This window comes from Hydra viridissima, unplaced genomic scaffold (genome assembly GCF_058129835.1).
Source record: "Hydra viridissima isolate aposymbiotic clone 2 unplaced genomic scaffold, HvirCarnegie_v1 scaffold_3, whole genome shotgun sequence".
Taxonomy (NCBI): domain Eukaryota; kingdom Metazoa; phylum Cnidaria; class Hydrozoa; order Anthoathecata; family Hydridae; genus Hydra; species Hydra viridissima.
Window position 1 is genome coordinate 20,842,829 of NW_028324302.1, and position 12,339 is coordinate 20,855,167.

Sequence of the window (12,339 nt, forward strand, 5' to 3'; positions counted from 1 at the left end):
TTTCACATGTAAAACATGTTGTCAACACTCAATATAATTGTCAAATAAAACGATTAAAATAGGATGCCTTGGAATGCCCGCTTCCACGTTTGAGACATTAAAACGATTTTCCTCGCCGCATGTAAGAAATCTCGATGCTGGAGTCTTTTGATTTAAATGCTATTCAGTTGTAATTTTTTATGTCACAGCCATTTTAATCATAATTTTGACAGAGTTCTGACAAATACCCTTCTAACACAAAATCTTAAAGAAATTTGTTACGCTGTTAAAAAGAACTTTTATCATTCGACTCTAAAAACGTTTACAGATTTAGACTCTTGCACTGAGCGCCAAAAGCAATATTTTGACTAAAAGTTAAAGTGAGTTGTTCAGTATTTTAAATAAATTTTACTTAGTCGGAGAAATCCTAAATCTATACTTCTTTTTTTTCAACTTCATAAATCCTTACGACATTATTGAAGCTTCGTATAAAAATTTTTCTTTCCATTTTGTTATGCAAAAGATAGTTGCCAAACATTTTGTTAAGAAAAGTGATTCTTATAGGACATAAACGAGTTTACAGTTATTATTACAATGACGCTCGTACTTAGCTAAATGCGCCAAATGGTTAGCAAGCGCAAAAAATTGTAGTTCTTTTTAAGTGTTTTTCAACATAAGGCTGTAAGAAATTTGGCTTGATTTTCTTATATTTCAGTTTGCGTCGGCATTTGTCGTTTATTTGTCGTTTGAATTGCATTTGTCGTTTATTTGTCGTTTGCATTGCATTTGTCGATTAGTTCTTGTCAAAATTTATGAAGATTTTCATTTTTTAAGTTTTACTAAATTAACCATTTGTCGCGGAGGTATTTTTGCCAAAGGTGGTTTTAAAGTTGATGTCATTCCTAAATATAAGAATAGAAAAATTGAATTTTATCTTGAAACAGACGTTGGAAAATTTAATTGCTGATGGATGTGTTTAAACTTAAATACAATAAGGTTTGACAAAATGGAACTGACCTTTTTTTCCAATTATGCAAGTAACAATCAAATGCTTTTAACACTCTAAATGCCTCTGCGAATTTTAATGCTTATTCTTTTAGTATGATGACGTCAATTGGTATATGTTGACATCTTTTCGCGACCACGTCAATATAACCTTGTCTACAGTTTTGAAATTACCAGTACGAAACTTCTTCCGTTCAGATTTTGTAACATTTTTTTCCAGCGAGGTAAATATCTTGTCTTTATTTTTAATTAAGTTGATATTGTGTTCCTTGGAACACCCAACTTTTGGGCTAACTTTTTGTTAGACATCCCTTTTTCAGGATCTTTTAATGCCTTGTATTTTTATTATAGGTTTGTTTGTCGATTAGTCTCAGTTAGTCTTCGTTAAACGTCATCTTTTCATGTTTGATAGAAACAATCAATTTCTCTTTTAAAGGAATAGTTTTTGAAAATGAGAATTTTAGAATGCGATATGTTATCAAAGCATTAGAAAAAGTAAGATCTTGTCTAGAATTTCTGAAAGCTTCTAAAAAAGTTTGATATAACGAGGAAAACTTGGCTTTTGAACCAAAAACATTTTGCTTTCAAGCGCTTTCAAGCTAAGATCACGTAAAAATCACAAATTTTATTTCAGTTTTAAAGAACTTATAAGGATAAGATTTAAAAAACAAAAGCAACCTAAAATAACGACAGAAAAAGTTCGGTTGCCTTTAAAGTTGTGTTTAGAGGTGTGTTTTGGGTTTATTGAGTTCTTTCAAAATGGTTTTAAGATGCTTTTCTCCAACAAAGTAGCATATTTGAGCGATGCGAGTGGTTCGTATCAAGTTAACCTCAAATAAACTTTGCTAATTTATATATTATGTATTTATTTTTAAAAAGTACTTCCATTTTCTTTAAAAAGGACAAGGTTAGCATTTTTTTGGTTACTGGGTGTAACTGTGCACTCTAGATTGCATGCGTTCTGGGGGTTTGTATATTTGTGCATCTTAAATTTTCACATATTTAAATTACGCGCCATATTATTTTACGATTATTAATCGCATTTTTCATTTTTCGGGGTTTAAACGATTGTCCTCTTGTATAAATTTTTGTTCGAACAGCTAATATTCTTTTTATTGCTTTTTTTTTTCTTAAGATTTAATTATTAAATCGGCGAATATTTTATTGCATAAACAAGAGAAAATCCCATTTAAAATTGTTAAAGAAGGAGGAAACCGTAACATGTATTTCGTGTTAGCTGATGAAATTGGACAAATCCGTTTTTGTGAAAAATACACTCAAATAATTTGAGCTTTTTATAAATCGTCAATGCATGAAATGCTACATTCATCATGCGTGTGAAAATTTTTTTTCTCTTATAGGAGAAGAAACTGATAATTTTTTTGTCTCGTTGTTGTTCGCAAAAAATAAAACACGAAATAAGTGGACACACACAAAAAAAAACAAAAACACAATGTATATCACTTAAGTATGTTTCTGATATTTTTTATGTCGGCAGAAAATGTCTCAGACATGAAATTATGTCAAAATATGTGGACAGAGAGATATTTCGGACATATTTTATGTCGGCAGAATATTTATCAGACATATTTGACACATGACAGCTCTGTATATGTATATAACTGTATTACAAGTTTTATAAAGTGCGTTGTAAAAAGGATTTAGAATATTTAAATATTTATATACAACGCATTTTTTATATAAATAAATCACACAAAAATGGTGATAACATCTTCAGTAGAAAGATTATAAATGATTTCGGAAAATAAATCGGAATTCCACTTCTACTAATTTTAAAAGTCCATCCTTCAAAGTTTAAATCAAGTTTGATTAAAATAGTTAATAGTTTTTAAAAAAAACCTGCTGTAATATTAAAATATTTAATTACTTTGAAAAAAATTTCAGACACTGTATCAATGCTTCATTAATTATCAATAATTCTTATAATACCTTTTACGTCTTCAACATTAAAATATCATTCTTAAGTTTTAGTTTTATTTTATGAATTTTTTTATATTGGAAAAAAGAAGATTTATTAAAATGAAGATATGTGTAAATTACTTCGGTATTTGCTATGTAATTCCATGCGGAAACGGTGAAGAAACCATTAGCTGGTTAATTGAAGAAACTTTAAAACGCAAAACTGACGTTACAGAAAAAGGGACCGAAGAAGATGGTCTGAATTTAACTATTCCGGAAAAAAAAAAGCTTTTTCTGAGACATTCTAAAAGCTATGGATTACTATCAAACTGCGACAAAATTAAGGATGTTCTTGATGATGGAGACCTAGTACACTTGAGTAAGGGTTATCTATTATATGTTTTACAATATATACCCCTTCCGTGAGATTTATTTTTATCTGAATTAGGCTCGGATGCATGAAAGGAAACTAAAAATTTTAGTTAAAATTTTAATTTCAAGTCTGCTTTCGGGACCGTTTTTAACCCTTGAAACAAAATTTCGAATTTGATATCTGACTTAAAGGCTCAAGTTCTTTTTTTGCATTCAGGTTTAAATCTTGTGAGGCGGGCCTAGAATAAGCCGTTTAAATTTTGTTTTTACTTATAATTAAATAATACATATTTGAAATAAATATAAAACAAATGTCGGTTAAAATAACCAATTTAATTATTTTTTTAAATTTATATCCTCCCCTCCTGTTCCCTCAACCTTCTTTTTTTTTTTTTTTTTTTTTTTTGCATTCTTGCAGTCATAACATTTCCGGAGTTTGATCATTTAAATTTTTATCTTAGAAAACAAAAAAGAAGAATTATTTGCAAATAATGCAGAAAATGGACAGTATCTTTTTCAAGTTTTGGTTTTAAATATAATTTTTTTTTTCTTAATAAATAATTGCAAACAAATTAGTCTGCCTCAATTAAGCTATTTTATTCAAAAGTTTTGTTCAAGCTTGATATAGGTTTCATATAAGTTTATTCAAGCGCAGCGAAAAGAAAAATATTAAAATTCTGAATTTCATCAAATATTAGCACATATGATCTACATTTACTAAAGTAAATACATCAACCATTAAGTCTTTTTCTGTTAAAATAGTAATTTGTGTACTGTGCATAAATGAAGATGAAGATTATTTAAATATACTCGAGTGATTTAAAGCTAGTCTGAGAAAATTTCGTTATTCTTCGTGTTATTTTTGTTTAAACGCGTGTGACGTATTTTCACCTCGCGTGATTGATGGCAATAAGAATGTGACGTTATGTATTCCGTTTTCAAAGACCGACTTTGTTTTTATTGAAACAGCCGATAATAGATAAAAAATATACAGTTAAATATAAACATTTATATTTAGCAAAAAAATTACTTTTTTTTTGTTAAATATAAATGTTTATATTTACCTATTTAAAGTGTATGCTCTAATTGATCTTGAGGTTTCAACATATTTCATGCTTTTTGAGAATACTGCTCAGAAAATCTTTTATTGGATCACCAACTAAACTCTTCTTCCGGAATAAAATTGGACAATTAACTAGATTTTCTGTAAAAGTATCTTTCTTCGGTAGGAATGTGAAGAAAATGGCACTAAAAATCTTCATACCTTTTCTTTTTTTTAGCTTTCATGTAAAAACACTCAAACAGTTTAGCTATGTTCTTCGGTTCGAACTTAAATGTTCGAAACCTCTTCGACTTTGTTTACTTTTTTGTTGTTGTTGTGAAATTCGAAATTTGCGCAGTTGAAATAGAAAAAACCTATTAGATTATCTTAATTTGAGCCTAAACAAGTCTTTTTACTTTTTAGGGGTATTTGTCGCTCGCCTATAATACAAAAAGGCTGACGGCCTGGTATATATTTATCCTGCATTTTTTATCTTTTCACTTTTCATTTGTATGTAAGATGCAGCCTTCATCTAGTATCTAATATCATCATTTCTTACTTTTGCAATAAAACAATCTGCTTAATACTATGATCTGATTCCCATAAATTGCATTTTGAAGAATGTTTGACACTTACTTTTGATTGTCGCATGAGAAACAAGTTTTGTCAGTATTAATCCAACATATTGTATTTTATACACAATATAATGTTGTTATCATATAATGAACAATAATAAATAAATGGAACTGGAGGAAGAAACTTTAAAAATATCTCCCTTCTATTTATATAAGTTTTATTTAGACCCACCACCAATTAAAACTTCAAGGTTTGCTAAAGACAAATAATTGATGAAAAACATTTGGATTTTGCAACTTTACCTTGTACTTTCAAAACTTGTCTTGTTTTTTATCATTATTACATTTGCTGAAAAATGAATATTTCACAAAATTTGTAGTAGTAATTGAAAAATTAACAACTTAGATGTATGTATGTATGTATGTATGTATGTATGTATGTATGTATGTATGTATGTATGTATGTATGTATGTATGTATGTATGTATGTATGTATGTATGTATGTATGTATGTATGTATGTATGTATGTATGTATGTATGTATGTATGTATGTATGTATGTATGTATGTATGTATGTATGTATGTATGTATGTATGTATGTATGTATGTATGTATGTATGTATGTATGTATGTATGTATGTATGTATGTATGTATGTATGTATGTATGTATGTATGTATGTGCAGAGAAAATGAATCATAAAAATTAGAAAAGATCAAGTGAAACATTCAATTCATTTTCAAGTAAAAACTAAAAACAAAAAGATAAACACAGCAACAAGACAACTGGTTTAACATTTTTACATGTAAAACTTTTAAATTAGAAAATGAGTTCTGCTTTTCTTCAAACAGCTACAAAATATTTAAAAACCAAAAATTTCAAAGGCGAGTTTAAATATCATAAACACAGGTCAACAAGTAATCCTAAAAGATTGGCTATACAACATAGCTTGCTCGTTACTGATATTTTTATTTACTTATCCTTGTACAAATTTTTTTTTTTTGCTAACGGCAGAAGAGACTTATTTCCCATCTTTATTAGCTTTTCAACATTTGTTATTTGATCGCAACCTGGTTTTGTCAAGTAAATATGTAAATTTGATCACATGGATTCACCCGACAATAAAAAAAAAACCTTATATACGCTAATCGATTTTATAGCTCAAAGTGTCGTTTACGATGGTCGCTCCTTTTAGTCGTGTTATGGGCGACGCGGGAAGTTTTTAAAAAACGTCGGATTTTCTATTTGTACCACAAATAACTAGTTGTACAAATGGATAACAACAACTATCGTAGTGCACAAGAGTGAACATTACTGAAAAAGTTGTGCTTAGAGATCATTTTGTTTATTTTTAAAACCCATAATGTTATAAAAAATTAATATTTTAATTTTTAACAACATTTGCCAGGTAACGTGCATTTTAGTGAATCGTTTGCCAAATGTAGTTATGCTCAAAAGAAATGTTTAGTAGCGCAACCAAATACTGATAAAAGCCAGACTTGCCTTAAATCACCCGAGTATAGTAAAGTAAAAATGGCGATTAATTGATTATTATAGAAAACCTTTAAACATTTATAACAAAATTTACACCAAAAAGTTTAGATTAAGATTGTGCTGAGGCAAAGTAAGTCCTGTAAACAGCTTATGCTAGGGAAAATACAGTACGTAATTTTATAAAAAATAAACAAATAGTTTAATGCCTTACATTGCTTTACAGTCAGCCAAAATGCCTTTACGACAGGAAACTTAAATTGGCATAAAAAATTTGTTGATATGAAAAAATATCTCAAACCACTAAAATAGTAAAGCGGTACAATGATCCGAATCATTCGATTATGTAGTGAAGCTGTAGGTCCTGTATATATCAAAATAACATACCTGTATTGTATCAAAATAACATCATTCACCTCAACATTCACCTACCTAAATCCAATTCAACATTTGTGTGAAGAGCTTGACCGAATAATTAGAAAACACAAAATTTAGAACAAGGAATGTCTAAAGACAGCGCTATTATCGTCAGAGGCGAAAAATACTTTAGACAACAAAAAAACTCTTGCGATTCAATACCTGAGACTTTAGACAGTCCTAAAGGAAAAAAGAAGGTCGTATTGTTAAATATTACAACAAAAGATTTATAAATGTAGAATTTATTTAATAACGAGTGCTACTAAACATTATTACCCCTCCCCCCTCTCCCACTCCCTTCTTTTTTTTTTTTTAAATGTTTGAGAATTTTATGGTGATCAAGAATTGTATAAAAATTCTTGTCTCAAAATCTAATTTAAGTGCTCTAAACTCAAGTTGAAAGTAATAAAATATACAATAAATTGCTAAAATTCGCCATTTGAAAAAATTAACTTTACAATTGATTTTGTTTTCAAAAGCAAAACATTGCCAGATTGGATTTTAAATATAACAATTTTTTTTGGTTTTTTAAATATACGAAAATTCTCTCTAGTCATTAAAACAAACAAACGAGCTTTAAAATATGTCATTATTGTGAAACATGATTTTTTTAAAAACATTTGATGAATTTTAATTCTTAAAGCAGAACAAACGACTATTTTTTTTAAAAAAAATTTGCTAGCATTTTTTTAATTAGTTTGGATGTTTACTTTTTTCTTTACATTAATACACATAATAATAAAAAAATAAAATTTTAAGAGGATTTACTTGAAATTATGAAAGGAAGTCAACAGTTTTAAATATATTTTCACTATAAATATTTTTAGCAGTTTTGCAGTTTATTGTAGTTTACAATCAATAAAATAATTTTTCAATTTATTCAGTAAATTGAAATATTTATCAAAAGATATTTTAGACAGCAAAGAAAGAATCACGCTATAATAAAGTGGAGTGATAATAAATATAAATGAGACGATTCGTAAACACTTTGTAACGTTTCAAATGAAAAACCGTGTTATTGATCCAGACAAATGAAAAATTTAGGAACTGGATTAAGTCATAGAAACGAAGAACTTTGGAGGTAAGATACAGGATGTCATTAGGGAAGTTTCTAGGACAGAAATTAATTATTTGTATTGCTCTATTTTGAAGCGAAACGATTTTAGAAAGACAGACGGTTTTAGATTGTCCCCAACTTGGCATGCATATTGTAAATGTGAACCAAAAGTTGAGTGATATATAGATAGCAATTTTTCAAAATTAATGTAGTGTGGAACTTTTGCTAACATGCCGTTGGAACGGCTTAGTTTGAGAGTAAAGTCATTTACGTGTGTTTTAAATGAGAGTTTCTCATTGATTACAACACCAAGATAAGATTTGTTACTAGACAAAGGCAGCATTTAACCACTTATTCTGAAGTTCAACTATTTTGGAAGATTCTTGTTAATATTTTTAGAAAAGTTAGTATATTGCGTCTTAAATATTGCTACTTCTGTTTTTTTAGTATTCAATGAGATTTTATTTGTTCGGAGCCATTGAACATATTCTGATTAATATATATGTTTAGCTTTTTGAGAGGGTTTATTATTAATTGAAGATTTTTATCATCAGCGAAGTGATACGTATTTGAATGTTTGATAGAAAGATTAAGATCATTGATATATATAATAAAGAGAAGAGGACCTAATATGGATCCTTGAGCATGCCAATGCAAACGTTTTTAATGTCTGAGAAGGTGCTATTTAAAGTAACAAACTGTTGAAGATTAGAAAGGTATGATTTAAACCATTGTAAGGGTATGCCTTGTACATCATAATAGTTAAGCTTTGATATGAGAATGTCATGGTCTACAGTGTCAAAAGCTTTTTGTAAATCAAATAAAAGCCCACAAGCAAAGTCTCCATTATCAAGAGCAACTCTATATTTTCTGTAATTTTGATAAGAGCGTGAGCTGTGGAATGCTTTTTACGAAAACCGAACTGGTTTTTATATAAGCATTGATTTTGGTTTAGGAAGTGGTATAATTTATTATGCATAACTTTTTCAAAAATTTTGCCTAAATTAAAAAGAAGAGAAATCGGACGATAGTTGGTGCAGTCAACCGTAGATCCATTTTTGTGGACTAGAATAACATGGGATAGCTTGAAGACATCTGGAAATATTCCTTTGCAAAATGAATTATTTATCATGATACTTAGTGGTTTGTGTAGAATTTTTGACACCAGTTTAAGAAGTTTTGTTGGAAGGCTTTTTGGTCCAACACTCTTACCTTCTATGATAGTGGAATTTATATAGCCGAGGGTTTTGTCTTTCTTTATTGGGCGCACAGTATCAGTAAAAAGAGTTGCTATTAGGATTGGTCAGATACTTTTGAATGTTGAATCTAGAATTTGGAATTCCATCGGATAATTTTGAAGCAATCGAAATGAAATTGTTAAACTGATAACAGATAGCTATAGGATTAGTTTCGCATTTTTTGTTGATGAGTATGCTTTTCGGGGAGAAACTGTTATCTGGCTTTACATTTATCACCTCTTTTATACCTTTCCAAGTGTTTTTTATTTTATTTATGTGGCTAAAAAAGTTTGAATAACTTTCCCTTTTTGCTAAACTAAATTGTTTAAACTTTATAAAAAGTGAATTTTTCTTTTTTGCCGTTTTTTGAATTTAATATTTTTTATGAATTTTTTTTTTAAGTGCTATTGACCTGAGAATGCCTTTCGTTAACCAAGGTTTATTAAGACTAGTTGTTTGATTTTTTGTAAGGGGCATGTTTGTTCAAAATACAATCAAAAAGTTCGATTAACTTTATAATGGAGTAATTGACATCATTTTCTTCTTTTATAAAGTCATCCCATTCAACATTTGAAATATCTTGGATAAATTCAGCTTTTTTTAAGTTTTTAAAGCACCTCTTTACAATAGGTTCAAGTGAAGTTTGTGTTTTGGAATGTGGCATTATTATAAAATGTGCAAGATGATCAGCTATTGAAGTGGTAAGATTGCCTGAGATTATGTCAGAAGAATAAAGATTTTTAAAAATGTTGTAAATAACTGTTTCAGAATGAATGGTTATGCGTGTAGGCTGTATAATAAAAGAAAAAAGAGAATTTGAAACCATTGATTTTAAAAAATGTGAAACCTCATTGGACGTATTGTATTGAGCAAGTCAAAGTTGAAATCTCCCATTATCATAAACATTTTTTTGTCTAAACTAATTTTCTCAAGAAGATAATTTAGGTAGCGATCAACAAATTCAGACGAACACATTGTTGGATGACGATATAAACAACCAACTATTAAGTTGCTTCTTTTAGCATTTATTACTTCAATAAATATAGTTTCGAGTTCTTTACTTTTAACCAGGATCAAGTCAGTTCTAATTTTAGAGATTAAGCTAGATTTAATATAAATCAAAGCACCACCCATTTTAGCTTTAGTTGGCGTGTAAACAAATACATATCCGTCTAAATCAGCATTAGTTATAGACACATCTTTATCGTGCAGGTTAGGTTCTGTTATCCCAATAATATCAGGCATATTATTAAAAGATGCAAATAGTATATAAAAATCAATATGATATGGTAGTGAAGATATAAGAAGATAACTTGAAGAATTTCGGGATATGTCGATGCACCTAAGAATATCCACAAACTTGCAGTTAGTTTAAGTGTAAGATAAGTCATAGAGGTCCCCAAAAAGGTTTTTTAAACTCGGATAATCAGATTGATTGTTTACATGGTTAACATTCACTGATTTTCCCTTAACTTGATTCTTCCTTTTAAATGAAAACCTCATGTTATTTTCATTCTTAATTGTTTTGCTATCGATGTAAATTTAGCACATACTTTTATATGCAGAATTTGATTTATTATTTCTGTCAACCTTTTTACAAATGCGATATTTGTTTGTGTGTTGTAGAATTTAGTAAAGGACTATATACTAACAAATACTGTTAGTTTTCCTTGATTTTAAAAAGTGATCAATCTGAAGCCATCAATTGGTCAGCTTCCAGAAAGGTAATCGCCAATTCAGCATTAAATGCGATAAAGTTTATTGGTAGTGTAAAATATTAAGTGCTAGTTTTACTGCTTGTGTTAAGTATTAGTTTTTTACATCATGAATCACTTTTAATATTTTACTTCATCAATGATTTTGTATGTTGAATTGTGAAAACAAGCAATAGATGAAGATTTGATTTTAAAATCGACTATAATATTCTTTGTCCATCCAAGTCTAAATAAATTCAATTTAATTCAGATTCGGTGATCAAGCTTGCCATGAATGAAATTTATTTCATTTTTTTGTATCCAAACTTTGATAGCAACCTGTTTAGGAAAGAGCCATATCTTGTTGAAGCTGCCACCATTTGTTCAATCAGTTTGCATATTTTTTGATAGAACCATAGAGTTTTCTAGTGTCCTTATATAGGTGTGTTGGTTGATTTAACCTGTATATACATTACAAAACTTTCTTCAATAAAATTTATGCAGCCCAAAAAACTGACATTCCTTTACCAACTTAATCTTGATGCAACAAGGCAGTTGACATACTTTTTAAAATTTTTTAACAAGAAATTTATGTTTGTTAGTTCAAAGTTACTTATAACACTAGAAATAAGTCTATCTTAGGCAATAGGTGTTTTGTGATAGTTGCATAAATCCCAGTTTTTTTCTAAAGTAAAATGTTTATAACTTTAGAGATATGCTTTTAATTGTTTTTTGTTAAATGCTTGGGATGGTTTATGATAACAAGTCTCGGATTAAGTTTTACTGCACAAGTTTGAGCCCATTCTTGTGCTGCACATTTTTTTCAAATTTTTTTTTGAAACTTTGGGCTCGAAAAAGATTTTATGTATCTTAACTACCAAATTGTCTCACAAATAGTTTTAAATCCTTGTGTGACTTTTTTATAACATTTCCCAAAACATTTTTTTTTTATGCGTGGTTAATAAAGCTGAACAAACAAAAAAGGTATAATAAACATGTTAGCATCGCTAGTGGAGAAATTTTTCCTGTGATGAACATTTATATATATATATATATATATATATATATATATATATATAAATATATTAGGGGTATTCAAAAAAAGTAAATTTTCAAATCTAAAAAACCATACCCCCTAAATTTGGAGTAAATGTATAAAAAATGAGTCTCAAAAAGTTTGAGCGCTATTGGATCACTTTTGACCCCTCCTCAAGCTAATAATTTAGGGAAAAAATGACCGAAATGTGGTCATTTTTGGGTGTCTTGAGGGAGGGGCAATTATTTTTTTTTTCAAATTTTTTTCTGCTACATATATATAGGCCTATATTTTTGTTTAAAAATATATGGTTTTTTTCCTACCGCTCAAAAATCTATGTTTGGTGGTATTGAAAATCATGAAAATTGGTATATTTTTAAATGTATTTTCTGTTGCGCCTAATTTATATACTTATATTTTCGTGCAAATTTTGATAGTTTATAACTTTAAATTTTTCTAATAAATACAGAATAGTACATACAATAAACATTAAAAATGAGTGAAGCACAACTT

General features: G+C 28.6%; 1 protein-coding gene across 3 annotated transcripts in view; it reads left to right on the plus strand.

The window, feature by feature from the left end:
• Window positions 1-200: 200 nt before the first annotated feature.
• LOC149891403 (histidine ammonia-lyase-like) overlaps window positions 201-12,339 on the plus strand; it is a 36,986-nt gene continuing 24,847 nt past the window's right edge. For all 3 annotated transcript variants that reach the window (XR_016450754.1, XM_090081894.1, XM_090081893.1), the window contains exons 1-5: window positions 201-359; window positions 1,080-1,208; window positions 3,012-3,283; window positions 3,738-3,783; window positions 10,781-10,820. Coding sequence is in view for 2 of the 3 variants with exons in the window: in XM_090081894.1 (XP_089938020.1) it covers window positions 3,025-3,283; window positions 3,738-3,783; window positions 10,781-10,820 (345 nt within the window). In the remaining variant the exon portion in view is untranslated. The remainder of the gene's footprint in view (window positions 360-1,079; window positions 1,209-3,011; window positions 3,284-3,737; window positions 3,784-10,780; window positions 10,821-12,339) is intronic.